At 38.1% G+C, this 22,148-nt stretch overlaps 1 protein-coding gene across 1 annotated transcript in view; it reads right to left on the reverse strand.

Moving 5' to 3' along the window:
- UBLCP1 (ubiquitin like domain containing CTD phosphatase 1) overlaps window positions 1-22,148 on the reverse strand; it is a 50,047-nt gene that overhangs the window by 4,339 nt on the left and 23,560 nt on the right. The window contains exons 6-9 of the mRNA XM_070738983.1: window positions 7,390-7,488; window positions 6,446-6,483; window positions 3,961-4,059; window positions 1,864-1,980 (exon numbers count right to left, since the gene is read on the reverse strand). Coding sequence (XP_070595084.1) covers window positions 1,864-1,980; window positions 3,961-4,059; window positions 6,446-6,483; window positions 7,390-7,488 — 353 coding nt within the window. The remainder of the gene's footprint in view (window positions 1-1,863; window positions 1,981-3,960; window positions 4,060-6,445; window positions 6,484-7,389; window positions 7,489-22,148) is intronic.

Here is a 22,148-nt window from a genome sequence, read left to right on the forward strand (position 1 = left end):
ACTAACTGGAACAGCAACCATTATTACCTTTGTTGCATGTTTCCACCAGGTTCCATGTCCTTTTAAGAGGATTATAAAACTTATCTCAGTACTTGTCATGTTTATTAAGCCTTGATGACAACAAATTAATGCTCTAAGGAACAGCTAATTAGAATTTGCTGTAGCTAGTAAAACATCTGGTCTCGATTCCTCCTACAGCAACATTCCCATAAGCAGTCACCCACAATTTGTCTTGCTGTCAATAAAATCTGAATACTGCTTGTTTTTTACGCCCAGAAGGAAACACTAATATTATTCTGTCAGTGTTGCACTCTATCAAGTTTTCCTCCATATGATCACTGATTTTAAAGTTATAGCCACTCATTGGCTATATTTCCCCAAAACTAAAGAGATTAGGAAGGCAATACTAGCTTGCATCATGACAGTCATGTAAAACATCTTCCTAAAGTCCCGTCAAATTTGAGGATGGGAAGAAACCGATGTGCAATTTTACCAGTCATTCCAGAACATGTATGCCACACACTCTTATCCCCAATTAAATAATCCTTCCGACAGAAATATTTTAACACCAGCAGGTAGAAACATCTACCAGTTATTAGCAACGTAGCAAAACGCTGCTGTTGAATTATTCAATGATATCAAACAATTGCCATTACACACACACACACACACACACACACACACACACACACACACACATATATATATTACATAAATCAGGGAATAGATGTTGTACAGCAACTAAAACTGCAGTCCTATATACTATATTATTTATTTACATGTTTCAACTCCTTATTTCCTATCTACCGACAAAAAGTGTTATGTAAGTCTTTCAGCTCCCCATTTCTTAATGTGCGCATAATATACCAAATTAATATTCTGGACAGGTTTCTGGGTTATTTGAAATGCTTTATCCACTCCGAATCAGGAAAAGGCAATGCACAGCCACCAAAAAAGTAGCAGCATAACATGGAAAAATTGTGTGATTTTTCTTGTTGTTATTTGTATTAAATAGGTCTACTATACCTAACATAGAGTTTTGTTAAAATCCCCCAAGCCTTCCTCCAAACTAACTACTGCCCAGCAGGGGTGCCTGCCATATTTTCCATAGCTGGGGGGTGGGGAGAGCACTTTTTAAAAATCACATCAGTGCTAGCACCAAAACGATTTTTACCATATTCTGTACCCAAATGGAGTAAAGTACAATGTGGCCTTACTCAGAAGTAATTGCACAAGTTCTAAAAGAGCGGGTGAAATTATTGTAAGTAGAAAAACAATGTGATGTCAGTGGGTGAGTGATAGAATAGGATCACAGATATCCTAGTCCATTCAAGACTTTATTTCCAGATTGGATGTACCCATGCAGGTGATCCTATGGCATATGTGCCAGAGGTGCCACACAGCGCCCTCTCTGTGGGCATGTAAGCTGTCACCACAGCTCAGCTCCATTGTGCATGGGCGTGCCTCCCATGAGCATCTGGTCTTCAGGTCTTTGCTTCACATGTGTGGGGGCCATGTACGCATGCGTGTAGTGGCAGGGCGCATGCAGGGGACTGTATTCGCATGCAGAGATGTGCATGCATTGCATTTTGGGGGTGCGCATGCATACATGCGCTCTTTGGGCATTCAGTTAGCCATCAGTGGGATATATGTAACTGCTAAGGCTCAGAACAGCACCCATGTCCCCATACTATTTTAACATAATAGATGGATTTATGTACAAAGCGGCATGAAAAAAAAAGGAAGCAGCCCTACTGGTAGCAACAATGCTGACTGGTTCAAAAGAAAGCATCAAAACTGTAAATCTACCCAAGTTTACCTTTTTTAGTCAGCTGATTTTTTTTTCTAAAAAAAAAAAAATACCTTTAGTCCATTCTGTGGGTTCATCAAAAAATTTCGACCAATGTCATCAAACATAATAGTATTTTTCTTGTTGTAAAACTCTGAAAATTTGCCCCATATAACTCCTAGAGGTTTCACCTATAGAAGCAAAGTTAGAAGAAAATCAAGTTAAAATTGCTAATATTATTGCTAATATTATTATTATTATTTATTTATTTATTTTGTCAAACATGTAAAAGATAACAGGCATAGTATAAACATATACCGTATTTTTTGGAGTATAAGATGCACCTTTTTCCTCCCTAAAAGAGGCTGAAAATTCAGGTTCATCTTATACTCTGGATGCAGCTTTTTTCAAAGTTTTATTTTTCCCCAGCCATAACTAGGTGCTAACGATCTTCCCAGCTCTTACCTTGCAGGTTCTTTCATTGCTATTCGTTGCTATTCTTTGTTTTCCAAGCCCTAAATCTTTGCAGGGTTTTCTTCATTGCTCCAACTTGCTCCAAATGTTTCTTTCCAGCCCTAACCAGGTACTAACGATGTTCCAGTTCTTATCTGCTTGCAAGCTCTTTCATTGTTACTCTCTATCTAGAATGTTTTCCAAACCATGTCTATGTAGGGGGTTTTTTATTGCTCTATTTGCTCCAAATGTTTCTTTCCACCACTAACCACGTGCTAATGATTTTCCCAGCTGTTGCTAGCTTGCAAGCTCTTTCCTTGTTACTCTCTCTGAATAAGGTTCTTTTTAAAACTCTAACCAGGGGATAAAATAATGTGCTGAAGCTGACCAGACTAAGGATGTTAGCCAGATGAATATCTGGTAAGCAGATTCATTCCCCTATTTTCCTCTCCAAAAACTAAGGTGTGTCTTATACCCCAGTGTGTCTTATACTCTGAAAAATACGGTATATGAACATTATAAATGGGTACGAAAAATGGAGACAGTAGGACAGGGATTGTAGGCATGCTGGTGCGCTAATGCATGCCCCTTACAGACCTCTTAGGAATGGGATGAGATCAGCAGTAGACTGTCTAAGGTTAAAGTTATGGGGATTTGGGGATGTAACAATAGAGTCAGGTAGTACATTCGAGGCATTGATTTTTTTTGCTAATGTGTACACAAAACATTTGTTGGTTGAGATTTGAAGTTGCCAATTATTTGACCATTCTGACACATAGTCAAGGGAGTTTTGTAGGGCAAGAGCATTGTCAGTGGTGTTGAATAGTTTTTCGTATAATGTGACCACAAAGATCATTTATATAAAGTATAAAGAGTGCGGGTCCTAAAACATTGCCTTTGGGGCACCGCTGTTAATTAGTGCAGGGTTTGATAAGGTGCTCCCTATTTTAACTACTTGTTGCCTATTTGACAGGAATGCAGCTATCTACATATGCAGGGATCCAGAAATGCCCACTGAATCAATAGCTTTGCAGAAGTCTATATAAATTGAGTCTATTGCTTTACCCAGGTCAAGTTATGTAGTCCATATGTTTTTGCAGTAGGAATAATGTAATTTAATTAAATTTATTTAATTTAATTTTAGGAACCTTAAGCCTGCAATCATCGACTCACTATCTCAGAATAGTTATCACTGAATTTAATAGAATTTATTCCAAAATGATCTCTAAAATGGAATATTGTGATGATAAGATCTCCAACTCTGTAATTCATTATAGCATCAATTTGGGAAATTTGAGAATTAACTTGTCTCACTTTTTAAAGTTGTTCAAGCATCTCTTTCCCTTTCTACAAGAGATATGTTGCAATCCATATGCCTCAAGCAGACAAGACCAATTTTACAGTCCTTAAAATGTGCATTTGTATTGAATATGTTAATCATCTAAAACTATTGCTCCTTAGATTATTTTACTGTGGAATTCCCACTTTGGAGATACGAATAACTGAACTACTGTATACTGTATCTAATCCTTGAGGGTTGCATACAATAATCTTTCAGACATCCTGCTGATGGAAAAGATTTGATTAGGAGTCATTGGGTGCTTAATCCACATTTTATAAAATAAATAAATAAATAAACAAATAAAACAAACGAACAAATAAATAGACATTTAAAAATTGAGAAACAATCCCCTCTATAGAAAAGTAATAGCTCATACATCAATTAAGCCTCGCCTTGGAGTGTGCACAGTTATCATGGCAGCACTATCCAACATGAAAGTTATCTTGTAGTTTGCATTGGTGCTTACTCCCAGCTCCTGAAATACAAAAAGAACAACAACTGAAATTTCCTGTGCTAACTACCTTGCTGTAATTCACAAACCAGAAACAATTTGCCTAACAAATAAGAGGGATTAAAAAAAAAACCCACTAACCAAAACATTTTCAAATAAATGCCCATTCCTCTCTTGAAAGAGACTGTAAAGAGTTAAGATTGGAAGGCAGGTCCTGTTTGCTTCTTTGTTTATAAAAATGTATCTGCTGCCCAATTTTTACCTACAAATTGTGGCATTACAGTCAATGAAAGGAACAGAATTGACTGCTTTACTAAGTTATCACAGTCAATAGAAGACACTCTTTATTTTATTTTTATTTCCCACGTTATTTACAGGATTTGGAAATGTAAAAAGATTTCTCTACAAAAGGCTGTTCTAATGTTCAAAGAAGCAGGCACTGTAACAGGCCAATTATCCAATTTATTTTTTTAATCAACATGTTTGAACAGCTTGGCATCTTTTTTGGATAACAAACAAGCAAGAGACAATGCAACTCTCTCCTACAGAATGACTACAATGACTACAATTGTCAAGTTAGAGACCGTGTTTTGATGGGAAATGCTTGAAAATGTGCTCGGCTTCAGAATAGAATAGAGTAGAGTAGAGTAGAGTAGAGTAGAGTAGAGTAGAATATAGAATAGAATAGAATAGAGCAGGGAATTTTATTGGCCAAGTGTGATTGGACACATAAGGAATTTGTCTTGGTGTATATGCTCTCATAAAAGAAAAGACAAGGATTCAGGAATGGGATGCCAAAACACCTGGCAGATCTTTGAGTTTAGTTATATACTGTATATTATATATAAAAGTGCTACCAATATTTATATATCCTGTTTCCTCCCCAAAATAAGACATCCCCTGATAATAAGCCCAATCGGGTTTTCGAGTGCATAGCAATAAGGCCAAGTATTTATTTCAGGGTTCAAAAAATATATAAGACAGTCTTATTATTAGGGAAACATGGTAGTAGTGCTCAGTGCATTCAAAAGCTAAGAATGTTCAATTATGTCATGTAAAACACAAATTTTATGAATAAGTTTAGTAAGTATTACATAAAGTTATGACAATTTCAAAGTAAGATAAGTTGCTTAATGATAACTTTTGATTTTTCTGCAACTACTATTATCGCCTAAATTAATTGTCATATTTAAGAATTGCCCATCTCTTTCACAGAGAGATTCTATAGTGGACTGATCTACTTTAAATAAAATACCTTCTTCTTTTCCTAATTATACATTCACAAACTGTTAATTGTTAAGATTAAAAATAGGACACATTTTCTATCATGGCTATATGCAGGTATCCCAGCACAATTTGTGAAAGTGACTAAGATATTTCAAATAAAACAACATTATACTATTTTTATTGGCCGTGTCCAAAGTTGACCATACATCCTATCTCCAGAATTTAATGCACCGACCCATCACCATTTATTGTGGTCTGCAAACACAGCTGCATTATTCCTGTAGTTCCAAACAGGCTGCAGGAATAGAAATAGGTTTATTCTTTTAAATATAGTCTGTGAATAACTGAGTAAGTAACAAGCTAGAGTGATTTAGCATGGCTTTGTCTGAATTAGGACCTCTGGAAAGTTATGTAGTGGATTACATGAAATCCTGCCAAATACATTATCTAATATGGTGAATGAGAAGCCAGCATGAATGAATGAATGAATGAATGAATGAATGAATGAATGAATGAATGAATGAAAGTTTCTCTGACGCTATGTTTACAGGCTAGGCTTGAGGGATCTATATTTGGTCCAGAGGGAAATAATAAGGGATGATTTCAGGAACTGGTGGTGAGCATTTATTAGATTCCTACAGATTTAACTCAGACTCTGCTGTTATTCTGACATTTAACTATATGGCTGTACATCGGATGCTAATCTTTACTAGGAAATATATGAGAAGTAACAATCCCACGAACTGTCCTAAGAAAAGTTCCCCTATGCCCTGGATTCAGAATTTAACTCCCCAGAAAGAAGTTCCTTTTTATTCAGAAAATAATCTATCTGAATTGAGGCCCTGTGGTTAAAAAGAGGGTTCATTTTTGTCAATTTCTTTGCTCCTCTACAGCTCACAAGACTACCTTCCAAATAGTTCAAACTGGAGAATGGGTGAAAAAATGATCTCCTTGTGCATGTATTTTCAGGAACTTTCCAGCTGCAGAATTAAAATACTTTATTTGTGGAAATGTAAGGATCCAAGCCAATGGATTTACTTACGCCAGTTTATCAACACCAGAATTCGGTGTTCTAATTCAAAATAGATTTAGAATTTTATGAATAGATCATTTTAAAAAATCACACAAATTCTAAACAATCTAAGTAGAACATTAGAAAGAGAAAGGCATATAGAATACTTACTTTCATTTTGGCTTCAATCCATTTCATATTAGTTGCAGCTGAAGTAGAAAAAGATTATATGAAAAGTTGTTCTGTTTTTAAATTTAGCTTTCAGTGTCTTATTATTAAGAAATCATCCTACCTATTCAAGCCCAATGGGTTTGCCCACCAGTTATTAAGTATCATTTCAGCTTCTAATTATTTGATGATTCCAATATTTCTAAGAAAGCTTTTCTCAACCTGGTACTACTCAGATGTATTGGAAGAGGTATCAAATCTAGATAGAAGCCATTTGATTGTTGACATAGAAAATATAATGCCACCATGTATGAATTAATGAAGATATGAAGATATCAATAAATAATGAAACAATCCAAAAGGTATATGTGAAGTATATTCTATTGCCCATTAACTTTAATAACATTCACTTTAATATAAATCAGGAGGAAACATTATGAACATCAAGAGAATAAGAGATAAATGACACAGTGCTGACTAGTGCTAAGAGTGATGCTTCACGGTCTAGATTCATATAACCATCTAAAAATTGCACATCTTTAGAAAAAAATTGGATTCACACCATCAACCTCTTTCTCGCTTTTCCACCAGAGCAACGATGCTTCTTGGAGATAAAAAAAAAAGCTTTCAAAGCAGTTTGAATTATAAAGTACAGGGAATCTGCCATTTAAGAATAATGTATCATTCCCAACATCTTTAGCAAAGTGCAGTGTTTCTGGTTTATTTTCCAAATGGATTTCTAATCTCTTTCCCCCCAGAAACAACTGTATTTTTTGTCAACATAGTTTGCCCAACTGTCCAAAATTAAACAGGATTAAATGTAACAGAAAGACTGAATAGCAAAAAAGATGGAAACATAAGTTTCAATATTTATCATCAGACTCATGCATTGCAAATACAAATGGCAAGTAATAAAATCATTTCTGTTTGTAAAGTAAATGACTTACACCAAATTACGATATCATAATCTTCATAAGCAGAGGTCAGGAACTCATGAAGGTAGGGCCTCATCAGCTCAATTCCTGTTTCTGCACATGACCTGTGATCTAAAAAGAAAGTTGTCTGATTCGTTTGACTCAGTTCAGATTTTCTTTGAACTTCATCCCCATAGATTGACATTCTGACCTAACCTAGTTGCAGGTGTTTTTTTTTTTTTTAAAAGCCTAAAATACTACAAAACAGATCTTTGCAGAGAAGGGAAAAGAGGAAAAATTCCAATCTCTTACGTCCACACCAGCTGATAGGTAATTTTTAATTTATCTGAAAGGTATACTGCTCCAAATATTACATCAAAATGCAGACATATATGCACAGAAACCATCAGTTCCATGGATCCAGTAACACATGCTACGCTGCCAAGCCTGGAGTGCTCTCACTGTGACAAAGGTTTCCCATGTTGACTACTTCAAGCCACGCTACATGCTGTTCCTAACTATGAGCTAAAGCAACACAGTTTGGATTAAAATCACCAAAAGTCTTCCAAGCTGGGTAGTTTTAGTGAATCCAAAATACAATTTTATAGTGCGCTGGGAGGTTTTTTGGAACACAATGTGGACCAGGGCTGTCAAACTGCTGGCCTGCAGGCTGGATGCATCACATGGTGGCCATGCCCAGTTTAGCAAAAGGAAAAAAAGTCCTGATACAACAGGTCATACTACCATGACAGTGTGATTTTGACAGCCCTGGTGTAGACAATCCCTACAGCACTTGCCAATGTCCTTTTTTAAAAAAAAAAAATTTTTTTTAAATTAATTTTTAACAATTTTAATATACACACAACATAAAACAGTGCATAGTGAAAAGTGCCCACCACCCGACACACACACATACCTCACCACCAAATTGGTAGTGGTGGTGGTTCTTATATAACCCACTTTGACCCAAGAGCAATATATCTATTTATATACAGTGGTACCTCAAGATACGAACCCCTCGTCTTACGAACAACTCGTGATACGAACCCAGGGTTCAGAAAAATTTTGCCTCTTCTTACGAACTTTTTTCGAGTTATGAACCGGCGTTCGGAGACTGCTGGGAAGCCGCGCGGCTGTTTTAAAAGGTGACAGCCGGGCGGCGGGGCTTCCCAGAAGCCTCCCGAACGCCGGTTCGTAACTCGAACAAAGTTCGTAAGAAGAGGCAAAATTTTGCTGAACCCCGGGTTCGGTTCAGGAGGTTGCTGGCAAGCCCCCCAGGCCGGCTGCGACCTTTTAAAACACCCGAGCCGCTTCGCAGCTGTCTCCCGAAGCCGAACGCGGAAGTTCGGCTTTAGCGTTCGGCTTCAGGAGACAGCTGGGAAGCGGCGCGGGTGTTTTAAAAGGTCGCAGCCAGCCTGGGGGGCTTGCCAGCATCCCCCCGAACCCCGAACCCGCGTTCGGCTTCGGGAGACAGCTGCGAAGCGGCGCGGGTGTTTTAAAAGGTCGCAGCCGGCCTGGGGGGCTTGCCAGCACCCCCCGAACCCCGAACCCGGGTTCGGGGGGGTGCTGGGAAGCCCCCCAGGCCGGCTGTCACCTTTTAAAACAGCCGCGCGGCTTCCCAGCAGTCGCCAAAAGCCGTTTTTTTGCGGGGGGGTTTTTTGGTTGCACGGATTAATTGACTTTACATTGTTTCCTATGGGAAACAATGTTTCGTCTTACGAACCTTTTGTCTTACGAACCTCCTCCTTGCACCAATTAAGTTCGTATCATGAGGTATTACTGTATTATAGAGTGATTCCAATTTATTTCTTGTAGCTTGGTATCGGATTCTACTCGTCATATATCATCTTACCTTGTCCCACTGTCCCATCAGTTGTCTCAAATCAGTTTCCAATTTGTCCTTTTATCCATAATTTCAAATTGAATATTGTCCACCATGTACCTATACCAATTTTGCATTGTCCATTTTGTCGCATCCTTCCAACCCAAAACTATTACCACCTGAGCGCTTTCTATCGCTGCTTGTTTTATTTCTCCAAATTCTCCCATCGCATTACTTTTAACTAATACTGCCATTTCCTTTGTGATTGTCCATTGTGTATTTAACATTCTATTAATGTCCTCTTGCACTTTTTGCCAAAATTCCTGCACTATCGGACATTCCCAAAACATATGCATAAACACTCCTTTATCTTGACACCCGTGCCAACAAATACCCTTGACATTCTGCTGAAAGTGTGTAAGCTGAACGGGGGTATAATACCACTTATGTAATATTGTCCTTCTCATTCCCCTAATTCTTGTATTCTTAATTTCCTTATATTTCTACTGTATTTTCCATCTCTTGTACCTCTACTTGTATCTCATTTTGCCACCATTTAGTCAGTCCTTGAATCGTGTCCCCGTCTGACTGCACTAGCAACTTATATATATATTGGTTGCTTGTGCCTTTATACCCTCACTTTTTTCTCTTATTATTTTCTCTAACCCTGTCTCCTCCCTCAATACTATTTCTTTATTCTCCCTTTCACTGAGATATTTACATATTGCATTTATTTGTAGCTATCTTCCCTTACCTAACCACCATTCTATACGGTTTCTACTTGGCCTCCCATCCTTCTCATATAATTGTTCTATCTTAGTTATCCCTCTTTCCTTCAACTCTCCTATAACTCTATTTAAATTTGTTTCATTATCTCTATTTATTACATAAAGTGATGGCAGTTTAGATTTATATAATCCTATTTTCCTCTGCCATTTTTTCCAAATTTCCATAGTCCCTTTCATGGGACCTATTAATTTACCTAAGTCGCTCCTATTCCACTTTGTAAAAATTAATTCTCTATTCTTCATCCCGTTTATCTGTTTTTCCAATTTCACCCATTTGTTTTCACATAATTGCAACTCCATTAAGCTTTCCATTTGAAAAGCTTCCCTATACCGCTCCAAACAAGGAACTCTCCATCAATGTTCCCTCTAATTTTTCTTCAGGGTGTGCGGAAAAATATAGTGTCTGAGTGGCAGTCCCTTGGGACTGGGCGGCATAGAAAAATAAATAAATAAATAAATAAATAAGGAAAAAAATCCCTTTTTTTATTAAAAGAAATTAATAATAAAACAAAACCAAAATCTATTACTATTAAAACCAAAACAACCAGCAAAACCAAAAACATAACTTTTAATTAATCCATGCTTTAAAATCTTCATTTCTTAAATATTTATTGTAGTATTATAGTAATCACCTTCGCCGGCCTCCGTTGTGAGAATAACGCCTGCCCCGCCTCTCCTGCAGCCCCCTCGCTGATAGCCCAGGACAAAAGCGCTCTCAGCGAAGGAAGGGGTGGGGCAGGTGTTCCCAAATTGCTCGGAGCGGCTAGTGGCCGGATGAGGACAAGAAGCCACAGCCACCACCGCTGCTGCGGGAGAAGCCGTGCCCCAAGGCGGGAAGTGGAGGAGAAAGAGAGGTGGATCGGGTAGGCGGGGAACATGGGCAAGAAGCCAGGGACGTGAGGGGGCTGGAGGCACTGGGGGGGCAGCTGCGGATCCTTGCACGGCATTGAAAAAGGGTGCATAGGGGAGGTTTGGGCGCACGGCCGCGCGGCCACACACCTTAGATGATACAGTCCTCTCCATCCCCCCTTTTTCGTTCGCAATTAACCACTTTTTCCTTATTCTTGGTCTCCTATCTTCTTCAATCCAATAATTAAGTTTTTTGTCCCACTCTTTAAACTTAAATGCTGATAGCCTCCCCGACAACACCTGAAACAGGTACATCATTTTGGGAACTATCATCATGTTCAAAGCTCTTATTTTAGAGATTCTTCTTAGCTTTTTCTCTTTCCAGCTCCTCATCTGTTTCAGGATTTTCCTCCATATTAATCTATAATTCACCTCCTCAATTTTCGCTGGGTTTCTCAATAACCAAATTCCCAAATATTTAATTTTTTTTAATCCTAATTTTAACCCTGATTCTTTCCTAATTTCTATCTGCTCTCTCAGACCTGTATTTAAACACATAATCTCTGATTTTTCCATATTAACCGACCTCTGCCACCAGGTATGGGGGAACTGAGATACTCTTTCCCCCTAGGCCTTTACAATTTTATGCATGGTATGTCTGTATGTATGTTTGGTTTTATAATAAGGGTTTTTAACTGTTTTAATAATGGATTGTTATATGCTGTTTTTATTACTCTTGTTAGCCGTCCCAAGTCTATGGAGGGGTGGCATACAAATCCAATAAATAAATAAATAAATAAGTCCCGATTCCTGTTTAAGCTCTTGTAAAATATTTCTTATACCTTTGATCATATCCATCGGGGTCTGGGTCAATATAATTGCATCATCTGCAAATAAGTTTAATTTCATTTCTAATTCCCCTATTTTATATCCTGCCCAAGTGTTATCTTGTCTTATCTTATTAGCTAAAATCTCTATTGCTATTACAAATAACTTTGGAGATAAAGGACATCCCTGCTTGATGCCGTTTAATATTTTAATTCTCTACGTTCTTTGTCCATTCACCCTTATATACGCTTCATTCCCTTTATAAATCTCTTTTATAGTTTCACAAAATTTATCCCCTATATTTAGTTCTTTATATAATTTATATAAATAGCTATGGCTAACTTTATCAAAAACTTTATATACATCTAATTTCAAAATTCCCAATTTCCTTTTAGTAATAGTAGCATGGTGCATCACATTTATTACATTTCTAATTGGTTCACTTATTTTCCTTCCCTTCACAAATCCATATTGATTCTCTTCAATTATTTTCTAGTCTATTTGCTAATATTTTCATAAATATTTTATAATCTTGATTTGCCAAACTGATAGGACGGTAGGACCCAGGCTCTCTTAAACCTCGATCCATCTTCGGGATAGTAACAATCTCTGAAAGCTTCCATGTCTGCAGGATATCATGATTTAACAATATATTATTAAACAGTTTCCCCAAATGCAGTAACAATACATTCATATAAGTTTTATAAAATTCCCCTGCAAACCCATCCAGGCCCGGTGCTTTGGCTTGTTTTAACCCTTTAATTAGTCTAGCAATTTCATTTTGTGTAATTTCTGCATTCAATATTTGTTTATCTTCTTCACTTACTATTTTCCCAACATTGAGGACTCCTATCTTAACCTGCTCCTCTTTATACAAATCCTCATATTTCCTCATTATCTTCTCTAGCTGCTCTTTACCATATCTAACCTCTCCACTAGAGTCTCTCAGTGCTAATATACGTGATTTTTCTTTCCTCTTCTTCAAATATCTGGCTATTTGCTGCATTGATTTTGTCCCCCAACTCAATGTTTTTTGTCGCATCGTCATTCTCATCTTGTTCCATTGGATCTCCTCGTACACCATCAATTGGTTTTTTTCCCAATTTCAATAAACTATTCCAATCTCTACTTTTAGTTAATCTTAACTGCTCTAGTTTCAAATCTATTTCCCTTATATTCATTTCCCTTTCTCTACCCCACCTCTTCCTAATATCTGCTTCCAAACATATACACTGTCCCCTCATAAAGGCCTTACATACATCCCACACAATTGATTGTTTAATACCACCCACATCAATTCTAAAATATTCACATAACTCTGTCTGCAATTTATCTTTATCTTGTTCACTAGCAGTTACAACTGCATTATATCTCCAAATTCTTCGATTGCATTCCTGACCTATTTCCAATTATGCCAATAGTGGGGCATGATCTGATAACCAAATATTCTTAATATCTACTTTTTTAACTTGTATTCCCCCCCCCCATTCATTAATATATAATTGATGCAGCTAAATGTATGATATCTTGCTAAATAATATGTGCTTCTATTTGGAATATCTGCATGAAGATCCACCCTATTAAGGCTATTTAAATGTAACGTCCTACTGTTTCCAATCCCATTTGTTAATTGCATATTAAAATCTCCTGCCAAAAAAGTTGAGCCCTCCATAAAGTTATCTAACTTCCTCTTAGTATTTATTATAAATTGTTTTGTTTTTGTATTCGGGGCATAAATTGCTGCTAATGTCAACTTCTTTTGATTAATTTTCCCTTTAACATATAACCACCTTCCTTCTCTATCTTTCTGAACTCCAACCTCTTTGAAAGGAACCCTCTGATGAATAAGAATCGCCGTACCTCTACTATTTTGCATTCCTCTAGATTCATATACCCATTTCCAATTTCTATCATTAATCAAATTATCCCTTCCTCCCCATCTTTTATGTGTTTCTGTCAAAATCATAATATCTCCGGGACCACCTTCTGCCGCACGAATCCCAGCGACCAGTTAGGTCCCACAGAGTTGGCCTTCTCCGGGTCCCGTCAATTAAACAATGTCGTTTGGCAGGACCCAGGGGAAGAGCCTTCTCTGTGGCGGCCCCGACCCTTTGGAACTAACTCCCCCCAGATATCAGAGTTGCCCCCACCCTCCTTGCCTTTCGTAAGCTCCTTAAAACCCACCTCTGTCGTCAGGCATGGGAGAATTGAGACTTTCCCTCCCCCTAGGCTTATAAAATTTATGCATAGTATGTTAGTATTGGTTTCTAAATTGGGGTTTTAAATTAACTTAAATATTAGATGTGTTTATATTGTATTATTATAGCTGTTAGCCGCCCCGAGTCTGCGGAGAGGGGCGGCATACAAATCTAATTAATAAATAATAAATAAATAAATAAATAAATAATATCCACCTTATGTTTCTTAGCCATCCTTAATATCCTAAAACATTTCAAATCTGATCCCAAACCATTCACATTTAAAACAATTATCTTACACTCAATCATAGTATACCAAAGTAATCCTTTCACCCTCTTGTTTTGCCCTTGGTTTAATTTCCCCCCCTTCCTTACATGTCACTCCCCCCCAGTGTGCCTCCTCTCATGCTCTCCCCACCAAAAGGGGGGAGGACAAGAAAAACCCTTGTCCAATTATGAGGCACATTCTCTTGATTGCGTTCTCACCCTACTGAGCTCCACTTTCAACCACTTTTAAATGTAATTAAAGAGAAAAATTCCCCTCCCACCCTCCCTTCTCATTTAGATCATTCTTTCTTTAACTTCTTTTTAAAACTTCCTTTACAATTTCCCTTCTCCTTCTCCCCACAAGAATAACTACATACACTACATTCCAAAGACATCTCCGAAAAAAAGGGGGGGCAACAAGGTCACTTTTTCGCTTTCCTCTCACGCTGAGCTCTTGTTTTCCTCTGCTCCCTTCTAATGGCCTCCACCTGTCCGGTTAACTCCTTCAGCTGCTCCTCTCTTTGTCTTTCCTCCTCGTCTGGAGTACTACAACTGCTGAAAAGATCTTCTCCTTCTTCTGCTTTTTTGTCTCACCCATAGCTCCTTGTGCCCCACCTTCTTCAAACCCAATCCCCAGTTGATCCAATAATGCCTTTCCCTCTTCCAGTGTACATGCCCTGTACATCTTATTTTCTTGGAGCACCAAAATAGCAACTGGAAACCCCCAAGTAAACCTTTTTCTACTTTGATATAAATGGCTTGAAATTGGGCATAAGGCAGCTCTCACTCTCAAGGTTTCCCAAGAGAGATTTCTCAAAACTCTTTTAAGGCTGGCACAACTTTTCAAAGACTTGTAGACGATCTCTGCTTTTTTCTCACTGACCAAAGCCATAACAATGTCTCTTTGCCTCTCCCTGGGACAATCCAATGGACTCGTATTATATCATCAAAAACAACTTGGACACCATCTTGCTTATTAATCCAACCAGTTACTGCTTCATTTAAATTTGAGCCTGAAGCAAAGTCCTCTCGTAAGGGTTCATAAGTTACCGTCATTAGAGAATTAAGGGTCCTGGACAAATCCCAGGTCGAGTATCTGTGAATGACTGGTGGATTGGCAACCCCACAGATAAACTTCCTCACTGGGATGTGATGCCAGGGATTCCAAGGAACCGCAGGATAACATGAAGGACAAGGCTGCCACCTGCCTCTGATGGTGTTAGGAGCAAGCCCCTTATCCAGACCCACCTGAAGAAAGTTAATGATGTTGCCAATTGAGAGTTGGACTGGTGAGAAGTCCTTCGTCATGCACCATGCACAGAAGGTCTTCCAGCTGGCGGAATAGACATGTTTGGTAGAAGAACACTTGGATGCCTAGTCTTGACAGCACTGGCGGAGATGTTCTCAGAGCACACAGCTCAAGTGCCAGGTACCACCTGAGGTCTAGATGGAGCAGAACCCCTGACTGAGCACAGACTCTATGACTGGAATCTGCCAGGGCTGTGATATGGACAGGGACATAAGGTCCGCAAACCAGGGTCTCTTGGGCTAATGAGGAACCAGGTTTATCTTAATTTATATTGTTTAACCTAGGCAAGCAATAACAAGCGCAATTCCATCCCCAATTTAAACCTGGAGTTGTAAAACTCCAGTGGCTAAATAGTCCGTCTAGGACCGAAGCTGTGCTTTTATCACCCCTAGCTCCAGATCTATAAGCCAGCTGCAGTACACACAGCACATGTTGAGGAGCATGGAAAAACTCCTGCAGCCACTATTCAGCTTCTGATTGAGATCACCTGGCTCCCTCCAACAAGCAACCTGATAAAAATCTATCAGTTAATAATCGGAGCGTGAAATCTCTTGGCGGTAGCACAGAAGGCTAAATACAGTCCCTCAGGCATAATTAGAACCGCCTACAGGTGGAAGAGGCAATCGGCTTTATCCAACTCAAGCCTAAGCTTTGAACAGTTAAGAATAGTGATCCCAGTGGAGAGGGATCATAGGTAACTCACAATTTGATGATAACGGTGAAATGAATCAGTGACTGGAACACAAATTTATTTATTTATTTATTTATTTATTTATTTATTTATTTGTTTGTTTGTTTGTTTGTTTGTTTGTATGCCGCCCCTGTCCGTAGATTCGGGGCGGCTAACAACAGTAATAAAAAACATCATATAAATCCAATACTAAAACAACTAAAAAGCCTTATTGTAAAAACCAAACATCCCTACAAACAAACATAACATGCATAAATTGTAAAGGCCTAGGGGGAAAGAATATCTCAGTTCCCCCATGCCTGATGGCAGAGGTGGGTTTTAAGGAGCTTACGAAAGGCAAGGAGGGTGGGGGCAATTCTAATCTCCGGGGGGAGTTGGTTCCAGAAGGCTTTTCCCCTGGGCCCCGCCAAACGACATTGTTTTGTTGACAGGACCCGGAGAAGGCCCACTCTGTGGGACCTAACCGGTCGCTGGGATTCATGCGGCAGAAGGCGGTCTCATAGATACCCTGGTCCGGTGCCATTACCATTATAGGTAATGACCAACACTTTGAATTGTGCCCGGAAACTGATCGGCAACCAATGCAGACAGCGGAGTGTTGGTGTTACATGGCCATTTTTGGGAAAGCCCATGATAGCTCTCGCAGTTGCATTCTGCACAATCTGAAGTTTCTGAACTTTTCAAAGGTAGCCCCATGTAGAGAGCATTACAGTAGACGAGCCTCGAGGTGATGAGGGCATGAGTGACTGTGAGGAGTGACTTGCGGTCCAAATAGGGCCGCAACTGGTGCACCAGGCGGACTGGGGCAAATGCCTCCCTCGCCATAGCTGAAAGATGTTTCTCTAATGTGAGCTGCGGGTCGAGGAGGACACCCAAGTTGCGGACCCTCTCCGAGGGGGTCAATAATTCCCCCCCAGGGTGATGGACAGACAGATGGAATTGTCTTTGGGAGGCAAAACCCATAGCCACTCCGTCTTATCAGGGTTGAGCTTGAGTCTGTTGATACCCATCCAGGCCTCAACAGCCTCCAGATACCAGCACATCACTTCCACTGCTTCATTGACTGGACATGGGGTGGAGATGTAAAGCTGGGTATCATCAGCGTACTGATGATACCTCACCCCATGCCCTTGGATGATCTCACCCAGCGGTTTCATGTAGATATTAAATAGCAGGGGGGAGAGGACCGATCCTTGAGGCACCCCACAAGGGAGAGACCTCGGGGTTGACCTCTGCCCCCCCACTAACACCGACTGCGACTGACCGGAGAGGTAGGAGGAGAACCACTGAAGAACAGTGCCTCCCACTCCCAACCCCTCCAGCCGGTGCAGAAGGATACCATGGTATCCTTACGATGGTATCGAAAGCCACTGAGAGGTCAAGGACAGAGGATAAACCCCTGTCCCGGGCCCGCCAGAGATCATCCATCAACGCGACCAAAGCAGTTTCCGTGCTGTAACCGGGCCTGAAACCCGACTGCTGGGGACCTAGATAATCGGCTTCTTCCAAGGACCGCTGGAGCTGGAGAGCCACCACCTTCTCAACAACCTTCCCCATAAAGGGAAGGTTGGAGACTGGACGATAGTTATTAAGTACGGCTGGGTCCAGGGAAGGCTTCTTGAGGAGGGGGCGTACCAGCGCCTACTTATAGGGTGCTGGAAAGGACCCACTCCCCAAGGAAGCATTGACAATCTCCTGGACCCAGCTCCGTGTCACCTCCCTGCTGGCCAAAACCAGCCAGGAGGGACACGGATCCAGTAAGCAGGTGGCGGAACTCACAGCTCCAGTGGCCTTGTCCACTTCATCAGGTGTCACCAGATCTTCCCAGACAAGTACGTGCCCCAGTCACCTCGACTGACTCATTGTCAGTCGACTCTGCTTTCCAAACGGAGTCGAGGTCCGCCTGGATCCGAGTGATTTTATCAGCGAAAAATGAGTTAAAGTCCTCGGCACTACTCTGCAAGGGCTCCGCAACTCCCCCCTGGTTAAGAAGGGTGCGGATCACCCTAAACAGACAGGCTGGGCGAGATTCCGCTGATGCAATCAAGGCGGCATGGTACGCACATCTTGCCGCCTTGAGCGCCACTTTGTAAGTCTTACAAGTTTTCAATCGGATTCAGACTTACTCTTCCTCCATCGCTTCTCTAGATGTCTCTTCTGGCGTTTCAACTCCCGGAGCTCCTCGTTGAACCATGGTGCTCTACGGGGTCTAGTGCCATGGATAGGTCGCAACTGCGAAATCCGGTTGAGAGCCCCCCCTGCAGCCTTGTTCCAGGCCTCAGCAAGAGACTCTGCTGAACTGTGGATGAGTGTATCTGGAATAACCCCAAGCGCCCTCTGAAAGCCCTCTGGGTCCATCAGGCGTCTGGGGTGGAACTTCTTAATCAAATAGCAATTGTTTCATAGAAGGAGAGCTAGCAAGCACGCATCTGATGACTGAGTGAAGCTGGGGTTCCTGGCACACAGGGAGGAGTAATCAGCTTAAAAGACTCAGTCCTTTTGGATGAATGACCGAGGACAATCCATATCTAGATTGTCTATAGAGAATATTATGTATCTTCACCACTTTGAGTTATTTATAAAAATAATAAAAGTGGGATTTAAAAAAAAATCCTTACAGAGATGGCTAAATTAACTTGCTTAGAGACAAAATACACTGCTCAAAAAAAATAAAGGGAACACTCAAATAACACATCCTAGATCTGAATGAATGGAATATTCTCATTGAATACTTTGTTCTGTACAAAGCTGAATGTGCACAACAGCATGTGAAATTGATTGTCAATCAGTGTTGCTTCCTAAGTGGACAGTTTGATTTCACAGAAGTTTTGTTTACTTGGAGTTATATTGTGTTGTTTAAGTGTTCCCTTTATTTTTTGAGCAGTGTATTATATTTATATGGCTGACTGGAAAACCCCTACAAATGTATTGCATAAAATGAAAAAGTGTACTTGTGTTTTGGGTGATTAAGAAAAAAACCTGGATAATAGAAAAGAATGACAATTTTTTGTAATCGTAGAATAAGAGATTATTTTGTACTTTTTTTAAAAAAAATTTTTTTATTGTTTTCAAATTAAAAGGCAAAACATTTCAAACATAAAAGACCAAACAAAACACATAACATAAAAAGGAGCTACAATTGCTCCGCTCAAAACAGAAGTCTTCTTAATACAAAAAGGAAAAACTAATTATCGATTAGATCATTTCAGAGAAGTAAACACATCTATAAAATAGCTCTACATAGTATATTTTATCTAATAAATTTAACTATTAAACACTTTAACATCCTTAAACATTTTTTTATTCCACCAGCTATAAACCATCTGCCAAATTTTATAAAATTCTGATTCTTCTTGGTTATTCAACCGCCTCATCATATCTAACTCTGCACATTCTATAATCTTCCTAAATACCTCCTCATCTTTTGGTATTTCCATTTCTTTCCATCTTTGTGCAAAAACAATCCTAGCAGCTACTAAAATGTGAGTTATTAAGTAATATATTTCTTTTTTATATTTATTATTTGTAATCCCTAGTAGGAAAAATTCCGTAGACTTCATAATTTCTTGTTCTGTAATTTATTTTAGCCATCTTTCCACCTTATTCCAATAATTCTTTACTTTTGGACAAGTCTACCATAAATGGAAATATGTACCAATTTATTTTTTACACTTCCAACAATTAGGTGATGTACTTGGAAACATTTTTGAAATTCTGTTAGATGGCAAATGCCATCTATAAAATATTTTAATTTGATTTTCTTTAAAAGAGACTGATTTAGTTATTTTCCAATTGTGAGTCCAGACCTTTTCCCAAGTGTCTAAATCTATTTCTCTACCTAAATTTCTACACCAACTAATCATGTTATCTTTTAAAATCCAACCTACAGTCTTACAACTAATAAAATATTTATATACTTTCCCAATCAATTTTCCTTGATTTTTGGTTAGTAATTTCCCCAAGATATTATTATATTTCCTAAATATATATGTTCTTACATCTTTTTGAAATCTGGATTTAATCTGTGTGTATTGCCACCAATCCATTACTACATCTGCGTCCTATAGTTCTTGTCTCGTTTTCAATTTCAGATGATTATCTAATACATCCCTATATTTCCCTATTTTACCTTCTTGTAGTAAATTAGGCGGGCATATAGCTTCAATAGGAGAAATTTTGGCATTACTAGAAAGTGGTCTTTTTTTATATAATTCCAAACATCCAATAATGCCTTTCTAATTGTAAGTCTCTTAAAGTATGAATGAGTTTTATACTTATCATACCATACAAAAGCATGCCAGCCTAATATTAGGTCATGGCATTCCAAATTTAATTTTCCAAAATTAACCATTCTTTGATCCAAGATAGAGCTGCTGCTTGATAATATAGTTTCCAATTTGGAAGGGTGAGGTCGCCCCTCTCCTTCACATCTTCTAGTGCACTTTGTTTTATTCTTGGTTTTTTTCCCTTGCCATATAATTTTTTTTGTAATCTTTGTTAATTCTCTAAAAAAAATTCCTCCCGTATTAATTGGAATTACCTGAAATAAGAACAGAACTTAAGGTAGAATATTCATCTTAATTGTAGAAAATCTTCCAAGTAATGATAATTGTAGATTATTCCATATTTCTAAATCTTTTTAAATTTGACCTAAGAGTTTTATGTAATTATTGTTTTTTAATGACATAGCTTTACCTGAAATCCAAATACCCAGATATTTTACTTTCTTTGTTATTTTCATATTTGTCAACTTTTCTAGTTGTTTTATCTGTAAATCGGTCATGTTTTTTGTAAATAATTGCGTCTTATTCTTATTATTTTTCAAACCTGCAACATTCCCATATTCTTCTATTAAGTCTATTAATTTTAGTATCAATGTTAAGGGATCTTTTATAATAAAGATGACATTGTCAGCGAATGCCTGGGCTTTGTAGGATTCTTTTTTAATCTCTAATCCTTTAATATAAGATCAGGGATAAGCCATCAGAAGATTATGTTTTCTTTAATTAATATTCTAGTAAGAAAGTAGTATTACCTCCTGCTTTCCCTTACTCTTTTTTGGAACTTGTTTTAAGATTAGAATTTATTTTCCTTTGTAATTCAGACTTTGATTTCTTGTCCATTTTAGAATGTCATCTCCAATAGTCTTCCTAATAAATTTAATATGAACCATTCTCGATAAATTATGTTTTCTAACAAAGCTAGTCTGTACTCTATAGATTTCATCAATTTCTTTTATCAATTCTTGAGGGTCTATCTGTAAAATCTCTCCTATTATCTCTGCCATTTTTAAACCTAAATCTTCATCTTTTTCTTCAATCACATTTTGAAATCTCAGTCCATATGAAGTACGTTGTAATTCTAGATGGATTATTGCTTCAGCAAATCATCTATTGATTATACTGCTATGTTCTTCAAATTCTTCCATTTTCTGCTCTGCATTCTCCATTTTACCTTCCACAGTTTTGATCCTTTGGCCATTTTCTTTTAAGGTTTTTTGTAGAACTTCTATTTTTCCACCCATTACTTTTATGCATTCTTTCACTTCTCCCATTTCGACTTTCAAATCTCTCATTTCTGCTTTTATGATGCTTTCTTGCTTTTTTTTAAATAATATTTTTATTGTTTTTCTTTAAACAAACAAGACAAACAACATTTAACATTTAAAGGAGCTACCATTGCTCCGCTTATCTTAGAAGTCTAACTAATACAAAAAAGAAAAATCTAACTATAGTCAGATCAATACAGAAATACAATTTTTAATATTCTACGTTCTTTTTAAATTTACCATCTTTATATTATAATTCATGTAACTCAAATAAATTCCCTTGTCCATAAAATATTTTAATATGATTAAGCTAATTAAAATCAATTAATTCAATACATAATAAAAGACATTTAAGATTTTTTAATATTACAAAAATACTCTATCATTATACTATTTTAATCTATTGCTTTATATCTAACAGTATTGTATAATAATTAAAATAACTTATTTAATCTAAAAGAAAAGAAAAAAAAGAAAAAGAAAAAAACCTTA

This window comes from Erythrolamprus reginae, chromosome 2 (genome assembly GCF_031021105.1).
Source record: "Erythrolamprus reginae isolate rEryReg1 chromosome 2, rEryReg1.hap1, whole genome shotgun sequence".
NCBI classification, from domain to species: Eukaryota; Metazoa; Chordata; class Lepidosauria; order Squamata; family Dipsadidae; genus Erythrolamprus; species Erythrolamprus reginae.